The sequence below is a fragment of the Kogia breviceps genome, chromosome 1, assembly GCF_026419965.1.
Source record: "Kogia breviceps isolate mKogBre1 chromosome 1, mKogBre1 haplotype 1, whole genome shotgun sequence".
In the NCBI taxonomy this organism is placed as follows: domain Eukaryota; kingdom Metazoa; phylum Chordata; class Mammalia; order Artiodactyla; family Physeteridae; genus Kogia; species Kogia breviceps.
Window position 1 is genome coordinate 119,032,270 of NC_081310.1, and position 20,730 is coordinate 119,052,999.

Below are 20,730 nucleotides of genomic sequence, written 5' to 3' on the forward strand. Positions count from 1 at the left end.
TTAACCTGGAAAACATTCAAAGATTTTTATTAAGTGAAAAAGCATTTTACAAGGATGTATACATAGTATAATCTTGTTTTCATTAAAAAAAAAGAAAGGCATTTAATTTATGTATCAATATAGACGTTGAAAACAGCCTGGACAACGTATACAGTGTTCTGTCTGGGCGGTGGAATAACGGCAATTTTTTACTTTTTTCTTTTGTCTTATTTGCATTTTCTACCATGAACAAGTATTATTTTTGTCATTAAAAAACTGAATTTAAAGCAAAACAAAACATATTCTGGCCCTATTATCATCTACAGCCCTTAAGGAAAAATGTCCAGAAGTTCCCTTAAATGGGACAAGTCTATCTACTCATTCTTTTTCTGTAATTAAACTTGGTTTTTCTTCAAGCATCGGTATGTAAACTAGTCTCATTTAATTCTATTTTTGTTTTAGTTTTTAGCAAAAGAAAATCATTATTTTCTATGTCTTTTAAAAATTGTTAATGTGAATATTTCATCCAAATTATGGACTACATTGGTTGGAGTTTACCCAGATGCTTCCCATCATTTAGAACATTATTCCAATGGAAAACATTCAGAGTTCCAAATAACAAATTCACAAACTATTTTTTAAAGCATAGATTTATTGTATTTTATCAACTTAGAGATACCTGTAACCTGAGGCTCTACAGGAAGGAGATGACAGACACTTAACAGGAATGAGCTGTGCACAGGCAATCACTGCTGCCTGGCTTTTTTGTCCAGAAAGCCCTTCTTCTAGTCTACTATAGCAGGTTTCTGTCCCTGCTGTGAAAACTGCTGAAAGCGCCCAGCCCTTTCCAACCTGCTCTTCACCCCACCCTCCTCCATGCCCTCACAGTCACTCATGGTTCAGATGCCAAAGCGTTCTATGGGGCTCGGGGCTACCAGTAGTAAACTTTCAGGATGCGCTTAATCCTTTGTAACATTGCTTCAGTGGCAGCAGTTCTGAGTTCATTACAACCTCTGGTTTGGAATACAGCACTTTTGCCAGCAGCAACTATGGACTATTTTTGTCACCCTGCTAGAGGTGTATAAAAGTTACCTTAAACCTAAGGAATGAGTTTTAGTTTGGAATATAATCAAATTCTGAAATCTTATGGTCTTTTACTGTATTTAGCCTCATTTCCCTGTCAGTCATAATTTCCCATACATGCCTAAAAATAAAGAAGTCAAATTCGTAAGACTCATCCTTTTCCGTGAGACAAACTGACTTTGTTTCCTGCCTCCTGCATGGAACTAAAATTCAGCAATTTGCTTTTAACAAAGCAATCTAAACATCAAAAGTACACTGCATTCTGTCAGGAGAGAGGGGGAGACATGCCGTGGGGTCTGTGCAATAACAGTGCTCAACACTGTTCCAAGGTTGTTGTTGTTTTTTAACATATATTAATTCATTTAATTTTCACAACAGTCTTTTGAGGAACTATTATTACCTCCATTTTATAGTTGAAGAAATTCAGGTACAGAGACTGACTTGCCCAAGGTCTCACAGTTGTTAAGTGGTAGAGATGGGATTTAAGCCCAGGAATTATGGCTCCTGCGTCAGGGCTCTTAACCACGGTGTCATTTACGGCCTCACTCTTGCTTAGTTGTGCAATGACCATGATTGTGCCTAGAGTATTGGGTTCTGGACTAGATATGAGGATGCAGCGTAGTGATTCCCAGCTTGACAGATGGTTGTGGGAGTAGATCGAAGTCAAGGGGTGTTTAAACTTTTACTTATGGAATCTTCAAACTAAATCTTGAGTGGAAGCCTAAAATGAAAACAAATGAAAGTGCTTATAGTTAAAGATATGCAAATTGGACAGTAGACAAAAATATCACAGTTTACCTATTAATCTGGTAAGAGATTGAAATTTTGATATATCCCAGGGTTGCCTAGGGTCTGGGATAAAACATCTTCTCATGCACTGTTGGAAGGAATCTATTGATAAAACATTATCTGGAAGACAATTAAGGCCATATGTATTAAAATTAAAACATGTATTGGGGACTTCCCTGGTGGTCCAGTGGTTGAGACTCTGCACTCCCAAGGTCAGGGAACTAGATCCCGCAGCATACTGCAAGTAAAAAAAAAAAAAAAAAAAAAAAAAAGATCCCGCATGCCACAAGCATGCTGCAACTAAGACCCGGCGCAGTCAAGTAAAAAAAATATTAAAAATTTAAAAATTAAAAAAAATTAAAAATGCATCAAGTGTAAACCCAACTATTTTGTGGGAATTTGCTCTATGCATATACTGGCAAATATATGTTGAGTATAATGATATTTGATATGACAAAACAATCAATCATCAAATAAAAAAACAGCCTGTGTGTTTGTCAGCAGAGAAAAGGTTATATAAATTACAGTACTATATAGTTTTCAAAAGAAAGATGTTGTTGTAAATATGCTGGCTTAGAAAAGGTATGGAATTTATGTTAGTAAGTGAAATGAGTAAGGTACAGAACACTGTATATCTAGATGATTCAATCTTACACACACACACACACACACACACACACACACAGCATGTGACCCTGTGCATAAAAATCACCGCAAAAGATGATAGAAGAACAACAAAAGTTTAAAGTGATTAACTTTGTGTAAATGTTAAGTAATTCTATGTGTGGTTTCCAATTTTTTTCAATTTTTTTAAAACCAGGTTCTATTACTACTCTTACAAAATTAATAAAACTGACTACTTGAAACACAAGGTCAATTCATACAAAACTTCAGGTAGTTGAATTAAAAATTGTCATTATTGATAGTTAAGATTATAAAAATAAAATATCTGGATAATATGCCAAAAAAACCCTACTCCAAAACAGATGAAAGTGGAGCCTGGGTTGAAGGACAAGGGAGGATGAGCAGAGACCTGCCCACTCAGGCTTTCCCAGAAATCTCCTTTACCTACTCCAAGGGCTTTGAGCAGCATGGTTTGAAAGCTACAGTTGACCCCTGAACAATGAAGGCCTTAGGGGCGCCCACTCTCCATGAAGTCGACAACCGCCTATAACTTACAGTCAGCCCTCAGTATCCACGATTCCTCTGTATGCCTGGATTCAACCAACCTCAGAGTGTAGTACTGTAGTATTTATTGTTGAAAAAAAAATCTGCTTAAAAGTGGACCTGCCCACTTCAAACCCATGTTGTTCAAGGGTCAATTGCACTAGTGAACCAAAAAGAGCACAGGATCTGAAGTCAGAAGACCTGGGTTCAAACCTGGAATAAACCCATCTGTTTTTACAGGATTCACATCAGTAAAATGTAGACCATTCCTCTTTTACATGGCTTTTGTGGACGGTTAAATGATTTATGTAAGAGCACTTTGAAATTGTGAAGCAATACACTGTTTCCTTTTATGAGAGCCTTGACTTGAAAAGGAGAGACCCAAGTGGCAATGAGGCATGAGACAGGCTCTGTGCATCTTGGGTAGCCTTGATTATTCACAGAAAAATTGGGTAGGAGGTGACCCTGGGCAGTGTCATGAGGGTGACAACTGGAAGAGTAAGGCTAAGCAAGTTATGTCTCAGTAAACAATATCCTTCTCCTTTGAAACAATCACCAAATTGCAACTAAGAAATTTTTGTTTTTGAGATCTCTCCTCAATGCAATATAAAAGATGAATTAGAAGCCAGTCTATCTGGCTCACTGCTGTATGCCCAGAGCAGCACAGCATTTAGGCACATAGTAGGTTCAATAAAAACCTGCTACATGGGTTAGGAAGGAAAGTCGTAACGAAAATGTACTGAGCCAATGAAACAAAAACATTCTGTTAGGGCATGTGGCTATGCCTCCTAGTGGAATCCAAATGTGTTTCTCTGAGAGGAAATGTCACACCAGCTATAGAACCATGGGGCGACAGGCCTTGGTAACTTCAGTTCATGTGCCTTGGCTAGGCTTTAATATCATATGTCAAACTCCTCAAATTCACAGGCAAAACAAGCATAAACTTATGAGATTTCTTGATCTAATTTTCAAGATGTCTTTAAACTATACTCCAATGAATAATTTTTTTTTAAATGTTGGGTCTCAATTGTACATGTGGAGAATTGATTCATACTGTTTTAAAATAGTGTGCAGTTTTCCTTCAGACAAATATCATACAAAATTCACATATCTCAAGCTCCTCCAGCAAGTGTCAATAGTGCCAATTTTATTACTTCCACAGTAGCCATTCTAGAAGATTGCTTTTCATAGCCTGGATAATATTTCATCCTACTGCATCTGAAGGCTCTAGTAGGCAACTGCTCAGTTCCAACCACATACTCCCTGGTTAGGCATGTAGCTGCCTCTATCTTTAGAAACATTTAATATCCCTTTAACCCCCAATATTGCAGGCACTACACTTTGTTCTCTTTATACGGTACCTACAAATTGATGGCAGTCTGTATTTACACTAGTTTTAAGAAGAGATTAAGCATTAAGTTGAAAAAGAACATCTCCCCCCTCCCCATTATAGGTTAATAAGCAGACTATTTTGGTGCAAGTGCAAAGTAAGTCATGAATACAATGTCTCCAGATAAGAATGATTAATTCGCTAGGTTTACTTCCAGTTCCTGAATCTGAACCTTTGATGTTCCTTTTGGCACTGCAAAGGGTATTTATTATCTGTATTTCGGATGTTCCTAGAGTTTCAGTTTTCTTTTATTAAGGTATAGGACCACATTTCATTGCCCAGAGTTATACGGAAAGCGTTACAAAGCATACCCTTCCCCTTTAGATACTGGACACTGCTTCTCTGTGCTCTCAAGTCATGGAGCTGGACATAATCTGAAATGTGTCCTAAGTGGTTTTGCAAAATGATCACTAGCACAAACCCTTGGCCCCTTTACATGTATTTATGGATATCAAACAACTCATGCGACTCTGTTGGACTCTTAATGACCTTGAGAATTGCTTGTTCTGAGAAAAGAAACCTTAATAGCACAGAGATGCATAGGAGGTCCCCTCATATTCCAAATAAACAAGTTTCCTTAGCTACTTTTCCATTGTTTGTCTTTCTATAGCTTCATCTTGCCAAGCGGAACAGCAGCTATCATCAGTAAGAAAATATCCTTTCCTCCTTTCCTCTTTCGCAGTTATCAGGGTGTTAAATATTAGAAGAACAAAAGATCTGATGTGAGGCATAGGTGACTGACTTAGGAGGAAATCTGTTTTAGATACATCAGTCCATAATTCTGTTTTTCATATACATTTTACAATCTAAAATATTTACACTCATCCTAGTAGCTAGAAACAGTATCCTGTTGCTTAAATTTGGTTTCCTTAAGCTTAATTCAGTCAAATACTAATGATCCACATTTCTGCCTTTTTAAAGAAAAAAGTGAAAAAAATTTTGATGTCTTTGGTAGAATGAATCAAAGTCCTCATAATCACAGTATTCCAGTGTTGACTGAAAAAGCCTAGGTTTGGTCTTCCCTGGTGGTGCAGTGGTTAAGAATCCGCCTGCCAATGCAGGGGGACACGGGTTCGAGCCCTGGTCCGGGAAGATACCACTCGCCGCGGAGCAACTAAGCCCGTGCGCCACAACTACTGAGCCTGCGCTCTAGAGCCCGTGAGCCACAACTACTGAAGCCTGCGCGCCTAGAGCCCATGCTCTGTAACAAGAGAAGCCACCGCAATGAGAAGCCCGTGCACCACGACGAAGAGTAACCCCTGCTCGCCGCAACTAGAGAAAAGCCTGCGCGCTGCAATGAACACCCAATGCAGCCAAAAATAAATAAATGATTATAAAAAGAAATAAAAAAAGAAAAAGCCTAGGTTTGAAATCATTCTTTTATATCTCCTTAATTAGGATTGGGAAATCTGAGATATCCTAATTCAACTTCCCTATTTTGAAAACTGAGGGAACTATTGGCTAGAGTAGTAAAATTATAGTTGGAGCCCATGTTCTCTGGCTCCTAGACTTATGCTCTCAAAACTACACCAAGATTGGTAGACTGTACAGTAGTACAAAAATAGACCAAAAGATCCAATGGTAGTTTTTAGCACTTCACGTTAATGTGTGAGAATCTGCCATATAGCTTTGAATCACCCCGACATAATAAAGCAGGCGCTGACATATTTTATACTGAGACAAAATGAGGAACTCAGATCTTCCAATATTGTTCAAATGTCACATTCAAACGTCTGAATATTAACTTTCAATAAAGACAATCAATGGAAAAAGCAATTATGACTAAGCAAGGAACTTCCAGTTTTTATTTTTCAAACATTTAACAAGAAAAATATTCAACCAAATTTTAAAAAATTAGGATGGATTAATTTACAATAAAATAGTCAACTTAAAATATCAGCCCTTTCATTTAGGGCCAAGGAGGCCAATAGTTCCTGTTTAAACAGCAGAGCTGCACAATTGACATTTTTTACCTATATTTAATGGCACAGAAATATAAAAGTCATACAGCTTCCATTGAGATCCTCCCTTGCCTCCAGAGAATTCATACAATTGCTTCTCAGGTCAGTACTCAGGCCTTTAAAAATTACCAGTTATATTTTGAAATATATCTACAATTACTCTGATAACAAGAACACTTTAAAAACAATTCTCATAAGAAACACCTTAAAATAATTTCGTGGCACATTAGGTTTCTTAAAGAAACAGCAAAGATGAAAAATAATGTACAAGAATTATAGTCTCTTGTTTATAGAAACCACCCAAATTAAATACTTTCTCTAATTTAATTATCCTTGCTTCTTATAATATATTAGCAGAGATGAATTACAAGAAGCAGAATGCACCCTTTTTTGGTTCTTGGTTGTAGCTGCCAGCTTAAGAGTTCATGACTGTAAATGTAAAGCAAAACATGACTATGCTCACAAATTCTGGAATGGAAAAAAACCAAACTATCTCTTTAAAGTGTTTCTCTATCCTTGCTTTCAAGTCAAGACAAAAAATTCACAGCAGTTTAAAGGATGATGAAAGACTAAACATGGGGCCCACTAAAATACAGATTGAGGATAATTTTACCTATTACACTCCTGAAGTGAAAACTGTAATAAGTACGATATGACAAAGTAGCATTCTATAGTAAGCTGTTGGAGCAAATACAGCACTCAACAGATTCATTTACAGACAGGCATGGTAGCCTTCACACAGAACACCTTATTTTCATAATCTTGAACGTACAACCTTTAAGAAACAAACAGACATAAAGTAATATGTAATTTATGACAGCTGGCCAGGCACTTAACTTGGGGAAAGAGACTTTCAGATTTCGAGGTAAACTGTAATTGTTTTGCAATCACAAACATATTCTAAAAACTATCTGATACCACACTAACTGAAGTTATTCAGCGTTTTAACTGTAACTTTGTCACTCTACTGTGCCAAAATTCATACCAAAGTGTAACTCTTTAAGAAGCTATTAAAAGAACATTTTCAAGTCTGAATTTTGGCCCCATTTAGATACTTCTGTGCTTAGAACACACTTGAGAAAACTAAAAGATACAAACATACAAGGGTAATGGGCACAAGAGCCTAAAATGAGTTAGTTTTTCCCCCCAATTTGACATTCATAAGAATCACACTGTCAGTCACATAGACAAGAGGAAGAAGAAGAGGAAGACAATGACAACTGAGGTGACAAGTCTCCATCTATCCTCAGGAAAATGACAGAGCAATGCTCCAAGAGGAGCAGAAGCAAAGTGGCAGAGAGTTTGTTTACTGGTGTGGACTGTGAAAGCTCTCAGAATTAACACTACGGAGCACAACTCTCTGGGTTGTTTACTGGTGTGGACTGTGAAAGCTCTCAGAATTAACACTACGGAGCACAACTCTCTGGGTCTTTCATTCTCTGGGTACATTGTTTTTTCTTCTCTTCTGAATTTATTTCAAGCCAATGTGAAATTTGCTTAATAAATGAAAATTCATATTAGAAGATAAGAGGGCCTCCGTAAGTATTTACACATTAGAAGACGAGAAGTGGTCATTTTGGAAGTATTCTTTTATCAAAAGTTATCCAAGTCTATTACTCATTAGAATTATCAGGATATTATCTGCAAATGGAAAAGCCAAGCCTCCAAATCCTCATAACTATTAATTATATTCTCTATTCCCTTCTCAAACAGCAATTCCAATCCAAAGGCTACTTCTTGTTCAGAACAAGAACAAACTCATCAGCTTATCTGGTATGCCCAGACTAATTAATCAACATCCTGTTTTAAACCCTTCGAAGAACATTATGAATAAAGAAAAATTTAAAATTTTTGATCTGAGGCATCCTCATTCTCAAAAACATGAGAAAAAATATTGGCTTAATTTGGTTTCCATGTAGCTAAAAACAGAGTCTAGATCCTTTATTCATAAGGACTTCTAAGCTGACCCTTCTCAGGATAACAAGTTTTTCCACTCATGGTTAAGAATTTGTGCTAACTGACCTCTTCTCTCCTCGCAGGACTAACCACATGCATCTGGCAAAACTACTAGCTGGAATTAATGGTGCAATGAGCAAATGTGGAAGAATTTCTCTTTCTGTGATGCTAACTGGCTCAATGAAGTTTTGAAACTGTGACCCTGGTCTATTAGCACCATGCTTTACTCAACTGAAATAATCAAGCCACTGCTATGGGGTGAAGGACAGGGGATGGGGTGAGAAGGGGACAGAGGGCAATTATATACATGAATAATTACCATGATACAGCAGTGAAAATTTGTCTATTAACATATTTGAGGCTTGAGAATCATTGATCACAGCTATTAAATAAACCTGCATCAAATTTTTATAATTTTGAACACCTGCAAATGTAGACTTTCTGATATGACCCAAATTTAAATATGAATGGAAGTTCATTGAACATTAGATTATCAGTAAGCTAGAAGAAACAAATTATATACATTTTGCAGGTAGTAGACTACCAAAACAAAAAAAAGTGGAGATTAGGTAAAAAGTAAGCAAAATTATCCCTAATCATTTATAGTCTCACCTTTCTCTTGGGAGAGCCCCAAAACAGGTCTCTAGAAAATCAACTTCATACATGTAAGAAATGGCATCTGCTATCATATTGGTATATCTTTCCCTCAAAGCTAGACGGGTCACAGACATATCTCAGACAATCATTTTCATGTTTAACAGTTTCTAAGACATCTATTCCACTGAAGTATTGTAAAGGAAGTCTACAAACCACTTCCAGGAAAAAGGCACTTCATTGTGAAAGTCAGATTTAATTACAAGAAAGTTGAGAAGACGAGGATAGACTCAAAAAAGTCAGTATTCACTTTTGTATTTCTGAATACAGAGCAGATGCCAGTTTATAGAATATAGCTGATAACATTACAAACAAACCAAACAGCAACATTAACTATATTCTCAGCAAAACAGTAATTTATGACATTTCTCCAAAAACCAACATAGTTCCAAGTTCAACAGTAAAAAGGAAAAAAAATCACCAGCAGTTGCTACTTCAGAGCTCAAGCCATTGTTTTCTACAGAATTTCATGTTTCTACAGTTTGGTTCTCTGTTTCAGAGCATTAATTGCTTTTCAGATGAAAAACCTGGGGTGGCGGAGGTTTGTTTGTGTGTGCTCGGGGAGAACCCAGGGTGGAGAAATACTGGGAGTAACAAGAGGTTCACTTCTCTGGTCAGACAACCAAGTGAGGAGGTAGTTACTCTGAGAACTTCTCAAATAGAAAATATTATACTGATCTACTGAGAGTTGGGGAAATCGCAGGAGCTTCTTTGTGAGACTGAAGATAGCAACAGGAATACTTCTCCTCCAGGGAAGTCAGGACCAAGGTGTCAGTGCAGCTGAAATAAAGATGGAATCTGTATAAACGGTACACAGCGAGTATTAGAAAAACAAGGTTACAAAATCAACATAAATGATAATACATTCGTTTCCAAATCTGTCCTACCTTGACGGTGGCTCTTTTCTGATGCTAGAACTTTAAAAGTATCTATGAGAAAAGAATACACACCATGTCATCATCATGTAGTAATCCTTTAAGCTCCTGTAATACATTTCATAAACAATGTCTTCTAATTTCTAATATTATTGAAAATTTAGCAGTCTGTAAAATAATTAAATGTTTTAAAAACAGTTTAGGCTGTGGTACTCTCAGAAAGGGTGCCATAGGAAAGTTCTTTATTTTATAGTTCTAAGTGAGCAGAAACTCTGTTAAATAGAAACATAGAAAAGATAATAGCAACACTCCTCCAAATTGCCTAAATAATATTTATAATTATGTCAAGAGACCACATGCTCACCTTGTTACATCACCACACATGGCAAACCCATACAACCTTGAGTCCCATCATCACTGCTGTTGAGTTTTTTCATTCGGTACTGACGTATTTCTCTTACCAGTGTGTAAAAGGCATCTTCAACACCCTATAAAAGAGAGAAAATGATAAAGATAGCTTAACAGACACAACCCAAGTTGTAAGCTCTCTCTCATTTGTACTTCTTTATGTGGATTTAAAATTGCAATTATTAAATTATTAGCTGATAAAATAGGCTGATTCAGCATTCCTATTGAGTCACATTAGCAGGCTGATATACAAATAGCACTTTCTGCAAAGATAACATTCAAGTAAAGGAAAATGGGTAACCTGGGACATACAGAACTACCAGATCTAAAGATTCCATTCAGGAGGGCCTATGCCTTAAATAGTAGCTGGTGTTGATGGATAAAGGACTAATGTTTTAAGTATCTTTAATCAAGGGTCTTCATTTTAGAAATATTTGTGCATGTTAATTTGCAGGAGTAAAAAAGAAACCACACTTGAATATTAATAAATTCATTTGGGGTTTAAACGGAAGATTAAAAAAATAGAACAGTATTTTAAAAATCCAAAACAACAAAGAATGTGGATCACATCTCTAGTGAAGAGTCAATCAATCAAACTTTTCTGCCTTAAATAAACCCAAACCCTTGCCCGATGCTAAAAGCTGTACTATACCTGTCTGGTCTTGGCTGAGGTTTCAATGAATGGAATCCCATAACTCTTGGCCAGTTCATGGGCTTGTTTTGTGTCAACTGTCCTTGTTGGCAAATCACACTTGTTTCCTACTAGCACCATAGGTACATCATCTGAGTCTTTTACACGCTTAATCTGTTCCCTAAAAAAGGGAATATGTTATCATAACATAAGAATAAACTTTTAGGAAGGAATAAACAGCTAGGGCAAAAAAGAAAATATAGCAAGTTTCACCTAGCCCTATTAGCTTCTATACTGAGTTTCACTTTTTTTCTACTTATAAAAGGCCTTGCATACTAAGAAGACTGGTGTAGACTTGATGCAGCAGCCACAAGGAAGCCAAGTACCAGTTCACCTTCTATCTTGACACATGTCCGTGTTAGTCTCCTTGATTCTCCAAAGAGCTTGGCTCTGGAGTTAACTGGCAACTCGAAATCACACTTTAGGTTAAGGTCTGAAGTATAAAAAGTAAAGCTTACTGCCTCCAAATAACTTTTTGAAGCTCCCTTGAGAGTGACAGTATTTAATGAAAGACAGTTTACCCATTTCTCTAGATGGGGGGTGTCCAAACATTTTCTTCAAATTATAGCTGGAAGTCCAAGATATAAAATAGGAAACACCAGAACTGCTCTTATTAACAGGGGACTAAAGGATTTGGAACTCCCAACTGACAGTTCTCTCTTCAATGACAAGTAAGACATACCACACAGCAGTTTGAAAACTACTGTTCCAGATTCTCTTGATCAACCCTGTCCAATAGGACTTATTATGATGATAGAAATGTTCTCTAGTTGCACTGTCCAACTATATATGCTAGTCATATGAAGCTACTGAACACCTGAAAAGTCAGTTGCTAATGGAGCCAAGGAACTGATTTTTAAATTGTTTAATTTTAATGAATTTATTTTAAAATAAATAAATTTATTTATTTATTTTTGGCTGTGTTGGGTCTTCGTTGCTGTGGCAAGTAGGGGCTACTCTTCGTTGTGGTGCGCAGGCTTCTCATCGCAGTGGCTTCTCTTGTTGTGGAGCACAGGCTCTGGGCGCACGGGCTTCAGTGGTTGTGGCACACAGGCTCAGTAGCTGTGGCACACGGGTTTAGCTGCTCTGTGGACTGTGGGATCTTCCCGGATCAGGGCTTGAACCCATGTCCTCTGCATTGGCAGGTGGACTCTCAACCACTGCACCACCAGGGAAGCCCAATTTTAATGAATTAAAATAACCACATATGGTTTGTGGCTACCATACTGCACAGCACTGCTCTAGACTCTACCCTGGGATTACATACAAAGTCATGTACTTGAAATGCATTTCACTGGCTATCTGCAGAACTGAGCTTTGGTGTGATGACAGTAACCTATGTGAAGGGATAATATAAGACAACCTAAGGAGAAAAATGATTTCTAGAAATTCAGCAAATATTTATTTGGTGCTTGCCAAGTGCTAAGCATTTTATTAAGTGCTGCTATTAACTGCAGAGAGAAAATGGAAAGTAGAGCAGGTTTAGGGGAAGAAAACCAGTTTTAGACTAGTTTGTTTCTGAGAGTCGACATCGTCATATGGATGGAGCATATGGCAAGACTCAGGCTACAGGCAGAATGCCTGTGTAGCATTTACTCTGTGCTAAACACTGCTCTGAGTGATTCACATATCTATTAACTCGTTTAATTTTCACAGCAACTCTTGGTAGGTACTACTATCTCCATATTATAGATAAGGAAACTGAGGCCCAGCAATTTAGTAGTTTGCCCCAAAGTTCCATGGCTAAGAGATGATGGAGCCAAATTTCAACCCAAGCAGAGTTTGTATTCTTAACCATTATATTATTCTGCTTAAAGAACACAGAGCTAAGAAAAAGGAGCCCTGGGTTTTTGGTTCTGGCTCTGCTACGAATAACAATCACGACTACGAAAACCTAACAAACCACCTTCTGAACTTTGTTTCTGTAAAATAAGAATGTTGTATTAGAATTTTTATGGTCCAATCGAGCTTCGAAACTTTAAGTTTCTGTGGAGAAAGACCATCTTTATCTACCCCCCCCCTTTGCCTTGCTTTCATCTTTATCTACGCCCCCCCCGCCCATTTGCTTCTTTCTGCTATCTTCTCTATTACTTACTGAAGAATGTTTCTCAAAGGTGATTTCCTCTCTGTGGTCGCTCATAACACCTCTAGTTCTGAATCACTCCCATTAGCAAGCAAGCTTCATTTATGTAGTATCAGGCATTCTAGATATAGTTGCTTATATAAAATAAACTCCAGTATTAACTTTTCAGTAATAACCCCAGATTCCCAATGTCACAACCTAAAAGCAATTCTTTTTATAATTAAAAAATTGTATCTTCCCTAGTGCGCTATCCTCATTCTCACCCCAAAACTTCAGAACACACTTAAAGATCATTCTTTCAGAAAAAACAATGCTCCTAGTACCTGTAGAGGTTAATATCTGCAAATGATTTGCTATTATTGATGGCAAATACACAAAGGAAGCCTTCGCCTGTCCTCATGTATTGGTCTCTCATGGCACTGTACTCCTCTTGTCCAGCTGTATCCAGTATGTCCAACAGACAGGTTTCACCATCTATAACCACCTGTTTTCGGTAAGAATCCTGGGGTGTGGAGGGGTGGGGGGCAGGGAGAGAGGGAGATTCCATTTTTATTAAAAATCACACGGAATGCAATGCTATTGCTAAGGTTAAATAAGCTCCTAACCAAGTCCAATTCTGTCTCTTTGGTTTGTCCCTCAAACTGCTGATATAATCACAAACAGAAAATACTTAACGTCACCCTAGGAAAAATGCCCCAAATGCTATATGCCTATAGAAAGGAAAATGTGGTCACTCTGTTCCTGGAAAAGATGAAGAAAACATGGTAATTGAAAAGACAGTTCTACCGCACTTAGACTAGAGATTACGTTCATTGAAGTATGAACTGTACTTCTCTTATTTGAGTTGTTTATTGTCCATTTACAATTCTAAACATACCTCCACCAATTATAACTTGGTCCAGGATGCACTATCTTTTGTGTTTATGATTAAATACACAAATACCTTTTATTTCAGACAAGGTTATATCAAAATATTTTTCTCATCATGACAGACTGCACCTCTGGGGAATATTTCTAAATCAAATTCCTAAAGGTTCCAAACATGGTATAGTTACATTAATTCCTCGGGAAGATAGACATGCATAGATCATATTTTAAAAAATTTTTCAATTTGGCTCTAAGGCAAAAATTTTACTTATATTTTAATATTTATGTTCTGGGAATTCAGTTCAAAGAAAATAACCTCCTCACACTTAGTAAAGATCTGGCTCCAGAAACAGTATGCAACATAGTTTGCCAGCCCATTGAACAGCGCCTCTGTAACTTACGTCATTGAGGGACTGTAATATACTTTCAAATTAACATAGAATTCACATTGTCAAAATTTCCTTAAAGCATGAAATAGGGTCAAATGTATGACTGTTCTGAGGAAATAAGCAAAATAAAAATGATAAAGATAAAGATTAGTCAAACTAATTTATGATAATAGAAGTCAGAGAAGTGGTCATTTCCTGGCAGGATAGGGGAGTTTACTGACTAGAAAGGGGAATGAGAGAACTCTCCTGGGCATTGGAAATAATCTATATTTTTGTCTATGTGGCGGTTACAAAGTGTACACAAATTTAAAGCCACTGAGCTATAGATGTTAAGATTTATACACCTTATGTAAATTACCTTGCAACAAAACTCTGAAAAATATTAAAATGTTCTAACCATTAATACTAAAGCTGGTAAGCCTAAAATAAAATTTTGCCAAGGACTAATGACTAATTTTTAATAATGGCTATATTAGAGTTAGCTTGCATTAAACACTCAATGGCTGGGTGGTATGAAGACCAGGCTGTGGATTAAAATAATCTCTAGAGTTAGACATTTCTTTTTTTTTTTTGTGGTACGCAGGCCTCTCACTGTTGTGGCCTCTCCCATTGCAGAGCACAGGCTCCGGAACCACAGGCTCAGTGGCCATGGCTCACGGGCCCAGCACGTGGGATCTTCCCAGATCGGGGCACGAACCCGTGTACCCTGCATCAGCAGGCGGATTCTCAACCACTGCGCCACCAGGGAAGCCCAACATTTCTAAATTGAATAAGATTACAAACTCTTTACTTAAAGGACTTTAGATGCCATTTACTGAAACCAATCTATAACATGAACTCCCACAAAAACAACAGAAACTTTAAATAAGTGATAATTACACAGTGCGTTAGCATCCACAAAAATTTAACATATTTGATTTTTCACAACATCCCCTGGGTGTCAGGCAAGACAGGTTTATGGTAATTTAATAGATGAGAAAAGTGATTTGCTCACTATCATATAACTAACTGCAAACACGGACCATATTCCTAGGCACAGTGACTCAAAATCTCACGCTCTTTCTTCCCCAACCCCCAGTCTCAGCTGCTTCAAGTGGCTAAGAAACACTCAGATCTCTGAATCCTTTATCTCCATCCTGCTATCATTCCGGTATTCTATCTATGAACTGTGTTTCTTTTTAACGGAGCTGTCATATGTGGAGAAACTAAATGAGTTCAACACTTAGTTTGTAACCGTTTTCAAAACTGTTAAAAACTGTAAACTTTTTAGAAAATCTTCAGTAGCTAATAAAAGTGAACTCTTCTCCAAAAACAGGTAAAGCTTTACTTATTGTATTACGTGCCCCAAATAACTTTTTATTTTCTCTCCTGATTATTCCTTTAGCTAAGGAATAGCTGAAAGGTATGGGAAAGGGAATGGGTTAAGAGTAAACTGAAAGAGAGAGGTATGGTCAGCGGACTGCCACTGGGCCTCACCTCTATGGTGGGATCATATTCATCTACAAAGTGGTTCTGGATCAGCTGGATTGTCAGTGCGCTTTTCCCAACACCACCTGCTCCAACCACCACCAGTTTGTACTCAGTCATTTCACACCAGCAAGAACCTGTGGGAAAGCAGCAATTAGGGTTAACTGTCGAACCACATCTACAGTGCTTCAAAGCTTTCTGTGATCAACAGTAACTAAAACCAGAGTCTGAAATGTATTGGTTCCGTACACGTTCATCTCCACTTGGTTCTCAAAGTGATTCAGGAGTGCAAAAACACTTGCAGGTTACTGTGGATCTCAGAATTCTGGATTAGTCTTCTAGCTACCCCCACCCTCGTCTATTTTTCAATAGCCCTTGGGCCCCGCCCTCAGCCTAAGGTAAAGAAAATCCCCCTTTCTACTCCTTTAAATCTTCTGAGCTCTGGGGGAGCGGCCTCCATACCGTCTCCCCTTCTCTCTCCCCCGCCTGTCTCCAAAGAACTCCCCCGAAGGGCTCAAAACGAAGGACCCCCCGCCCAGGGCCTTTGTCTCCAGCTCGTAGATACCGCTCGATTCCTGGCAACAAGGAGTCGTCAGCATGCTCCAAAGCCGAACGCTACACACGCCAGAGCCTTACCTCAAGCTCCACTGCCTCCGCTTCGGACAGATTAGGACCACGACCGGGAAAAATGTTGGAGACCCCGGAACCGCCATGAACAGCCCCCACCAAGGAGCGGCACTTCCGGCCCCGCCCGCTACGCAATCAGTCGGCGCCCCAGGCGCTTAAGTCCCCGCCCCGGCCACGTGGGCCTCCGACCCTGGAGTCACGCGGCAGGCCGCACCCAGACCCGCCCCTCCCATACAGGACGTTTTAATAATGAAAGCGCTAGGTGCTAGTGTCTCAAAAATCAGTAAAACTTTATTCGCTTCCATTCTTTCGCCATTAACAGAAAACTGGAGAAAGCAAAAGTGTTACGTGTTTACAAAGATAAATGGCCTCTTTACCCAGAGAAGATCAAAACCTCAAACGACAACAGGGAAGATAAAAGCACCCTCCCCCACATCCCCTGAGCTGACCCTTGTCATCTTAGACAAAGCCTTCAGTCCACTGGCCAGGGACCCTGTATGTGGCCAATTCAATATGAGGGCCAAGAAATCAGACCAATCCGTTCCCGTGATATAAAGCCGAACAGAAGCTACACCAAGGGTCAAGTGCCTGTACTTTTTACAGGACACAGGAACCAGGCGGCTACTTATAAAAAAAACAAGATTCATTTCAGGCACAACTTTTTTATTATTTTTTGTTTGTTTTGTTTTGAAATCAGTAAAAGAAACTGGGTCCTAGAAGCTGCAGTGATCTAAGCAGCAGCAAGTTTGTGCATTCATCCTTGTTTTTCTTTAAATACGTTTAAATTATCACACTGCTGGCACACCTCATTTGCATGAAATTCTGCACCATATATACTAATTGTGGTAAAGTTACACCCCTCCATCCGAGGGTGGGGGAAACTACCCTGGGAAGATAATTTTCACTGAAATCTAACCAAACTTCATTAAGTGGACTGTAACAAGATTATAAATGATATGAAAAATAACATTTTAACATTTGGCCATCAACTTAAAGAACTGGTTTGCCTATACAAATTTTTGTAATTTTTATTATATTCTACCATCATATGGTCCTCAGAATTAAAGCATAACGAACAGAAAAGGAAAAAGAATGCAACTGAGTGCTAAGGCAGAACATCTTGCCAGAAGTAATGAAGGTAGAGTATATACTAAATATCAAGTGCAGAATTTCATAGGGCCAACAAGGTAACAGTCTATATTTTTCACTTACAGGCAGAAGTGGATTTTGCAATTACCAGTTGCGTTAAATGCACCAAATAAAGCTCCTAAAATTGATTCTATAAGGCGCCACCTTAAGTTTTCCAGGCTGCAACTGCATAATTTTAAAATGGTTTTCTTAAATTTATTTTTTTTTTAAACATAACACGAGGAAGGTGTTAAAACTGGTGTAATAGCTCAATAGAATAAGTATTCCAGATTTTGGGAGGGATGAAGAGGGAGATATTCAGAACCCTTCACCAGAACCCCCCCAACTTGATCATAGTGGATTAACGATGTGCTTTGTGGATGTGGTTAGTCAATGACACCAGCTTGACGGATCTTTCTTTCGGCACCAAATCCCTGTGAGGAAATAAAATTGCAGTTAATGACCTGGGTGTATGACAATCATTGTACATTCACAATTCCAAAAGGGACTACCAAAGCATTACTCTCAATCACCACCAATTCTTCTGCAGAGGAGGAAATCTATAGTAAGCCTTCCTAAACTATGTTCAAAGTATCAGGAACACCAAGAAATGTTCCTCTTACTGTAAGCAACCATTACGTTAGGGGCTGAACCAATGTGCAGGGATGCTAACTAGTTATGACAGCAATACTGAAGCACCTTGGTAAAGTGAGCTCTTTGAGTTCTGCTAAAATAGGTTCTCAAGTAGTATGTTTGTCTGTCAGTTGCCCCCATCTACCCAAAACCTTGTATGCCCTCATACCATTGAGTTATCTGGTCCCCTTGGCTGACGAAGAACCATTAGGCGAGGAGCACTGGCATCATCCAGGGTGATGTTCTTCAAGCGATTAACCAACCTATCAGGTCGTGGAGCTGCAACAGCCTTGGGGCCCTCGCTATAACAAAGTCAAGAGGTGAGAAGAAGCAACACTTGGTGGGAAGAAAAGTACATGCAGAGGAGTGTGTCTTCTACCTAACTACCAAAATGACTCAGTTTAATGAGGGGAGACTCTTGCCTCACCTAGCCAACTAACTAGCAAGACAGGGCAGACAAGTTTATGTTTTTATTCTGAACTCAATGTTTATTATTGCTTAGGAGCTGGAAGAATCATTTGGGTGAGGGTCATCCCTAGACTGGTCTGCAGCCAGAAAACCAGTACACATAAAACAATGTAGCAGGTATGGAAAAACATTAGAAAAGGAAAATATGAAGAAATATTTCCAGAGACTCCCACCTCCTCTCATGCTATTTTGTTATTAAAACGGAACAAAAACATAGTGCCAGAAATGCTAAACTACAAAATTTAGACAATGAAGAAATAACCAGAAAGTGGCAGAAGAGGATAAAAAAAAAAGCAGTGATGGAAAAGTGAAAAAATATGATAAAGCAGAGATTACAAAAGAGACAGTCCAGGGAGGTTACTAATCAACAACAACAAAGAACTCACCAGACTCGCCAAACATTACAAGCACTGCACTTGCCAGTGCGTTGATTAAAAATCACTGAGAATTCCACCTCATCTCCTGCCTGTAGCTCAATGCCATCCTGAACTTCTTTCACATGGAAAAAGAGCTTCTTGCTATCTCCTACTTCATAGTTAATGAAGCCAAACTGAAATTTTAAAAAGACAGCATAAAAAAGACATACCACACACAGCAGGGAAAAGAAACTCACTTTGAATGAAGCACAATTTGCCCCTAGCTAGTAGGGGTTTATAAAATGTGGCGTCAGTGCTGATGCTTGCTGCCTGGGCTCTAACAACAGCATATGGGTCTGCAAAACTTGTCAGGGAAGAAATGTATCTTTGAAACCACTGCCATCCACTCTATCATAGCCTGAGAAACAAAGAAAGGTTACCTTGTGCCTACATATATTGTATGAACTAAGCTTTTGAATTAAGCAAAATCATTAGGAAGCTGTTACTTGAACATATGCATTGTTTTGATCCCTTCCAAAATTATTAAGCTGGGTTATGGTATTATTAGAAACAGCCATACAAAATGTTAGTCACTGTACTGATACCAAAAAATGTCCTCTCTGAGGACTCAGAGAGATTTCCTTGAGATTTAAGTACCAGGAATAGTTTTGTTTGCCTGAAGCTTATTTTATGAACACTTCTACACATGGTTTCTTTCTTTGTGTGGTCTGTAAAAGAAGTTCTGAGCTCAAGTATGAAAAACATTATAATCTTTCTATTCTGGAAATCTCACTCCAAACTTATTTCCCCCATTGTTAGCTATTAATACTACTCTTACTTTCCTTTTGCTACTATTGCCGTTTTTTTCTTTCCATGTGGTTTTCTCTGTGTTTTTAATAAGCTACTTCAAATCACTGAAAAGGGCGGTAAAGTGGAAATAAAAATCAAATGAATGTTGATGGTTCCCCCGGGCTGAAAAATGTTCAAGGTTTTGGTTACTATTTGGTTACCAACTCATAAAAGGATCAAATTCAGATCAAGAGATATAACCACTTACCTGATCTTTCACACATTCCACTGTGGCCCTACGCAGGGGTGTGATGTTGTAGGCCATAGTCTGTGCATTTTGGCCCAGGACACACAACTGGAACTTGACGCTCTCCCCTTTCTGTAGGCAATCCCCTTTATTGGCCATCCCAACTATGCCAAATGGATAGATCTCACCTTTCATATCCCCTGTAAGGAGAAACAGGTACAGTCTAAAAGCTAATATTTCACAACAGCCCTCTGCTGATGGTCCTAATGAATTTTTAATTTGCTAAAAATATATTCACTAAGAAGATTTTTTTATACCTAAAAAATTCTACTTTAAAGCTCCAATAAAATCCTGAATGCTAAATACTATCACAAAAACAAATGAGAACTTGTAGCTCATTATCACCTTACTAGCTAATGAACAGTTTTAAAACATATTTATGGGGGGGAAAAAAATAACACTAGCACTCACAATCTCATTACCTTTGAGCTTTTAAAGCTCTATGGGTTGCTAACATGATCCACTGGATTATCTTCTTCCCAAGTTCACAATATGAGCCAGTCAAAACCATTTCTGATCCAAACCTGACTGGGCATTAAACAAGCCAGGCATAGGCAAAAACACAAAATAGAGAAATCATTTCTTGGCATTCCACCTCCTTTCTTTGTTCTGATTGTGGCTCCCTCAAACCTACAGGCACCATTCTTCTAGATCAGGGACCAT

At 38.3% G+C, this 20,730-nt stretch overlaps 2 protein-coding genes across 17 annotated transcripts in view; both read right to left on the reverse strand.

Moving 5' to 3' along the window:
• Positions 1 to 16,538, reverse strand: NRAS (NRAS proto-oncogene, GTPase). Of its 4 annotated transcripts, XR_010842204.1 has the most exons (8): positions 16,396 to 16,519; positions 15,769 to 15,896; positions 13,360 to 13,538; positions 10,915 to 11,074; positions 10,219 to 10,342; positions 9,867 to 9,908; positions 8,938 to 9,759; positions 1 to 1,783 (listed from the first exon to the last, which is right to left on the reverse strand). XR_010842204.1 is itself a non-coding variant. In XM_067042456.1 (7 exons), exons 2-5 carry the CDS (start codon positions 15,877 to 15,879, stop codon positions 10,223 to 10,225), a joined length of 570 nt encoding a protein of 189 aa, XP_066898557.1. In that variant the 5' UTR covers positions 15,880 to 15,896; positions 16,396 to 16,504; the 3' UTR covers positions 1 to 1,783; positions 9,867 to 9,908; positions 10,219 to 10,222. The 4 variants fall into 4 exon arrangements, 3 of the variants coding, with proteins under 3 accessions (XP_066898557.1, XP_066898547.1, XP_058893186.1); XM_067042456.1 differs by lacking the exon at positions 8,938 to 9,759 and having other exon boundaries at positions 16,396 to 16,504; XM_067042446.1 differs by lacking the exon at positions 1 to 1,783 and having other exon boundaries at positions 6,185 to 9,777; positions 16,396 to 16,538.
• Positions 16,539 to 16,652: 114 nt separating this feature from the next.
• Positions 16,653 to 20,730, reverse strand: part of CSDE1 (cold shock domain containing E1) — a 36,770-nt gene continuing 32,692 nt past the window's right edge. For 6 of the 13 annotated variants that reach the window (XM_059037062.2, XM_059037084.2, XM_059037055.2 and 3 more), the window contains 4 exons: positions 20,029 to 20,207; positions 19,002 to 19,165; positions 18,317 to 18,449; positions 16,653 to 17,948 (listed from right to left, as the gene is read on the reverse strand). In XM_059037062.2, coding sequence (XP_058893045.1) covers positions 17,901 to 17,948; positions 18,317 to 18,449; positions 19,002 to 19,165; positions 20,029 to 20,207 — 524 coding nt within the window. In that variant the 3' untranslated portion in view covers positions 16,653 to 17,900. Of the gene's footprint in view, positions 17,949 to 18,316; positions 18,450 to 18,997; positions 19,390 to 20,028; positions 20,208 to 20,730 lie in introns of those variants that run through there. The other 7 variants (XR_010842236.1, XR_010842231.1, XR_010842230.1 and 4 more) reach the window with 3 other exon arrangements.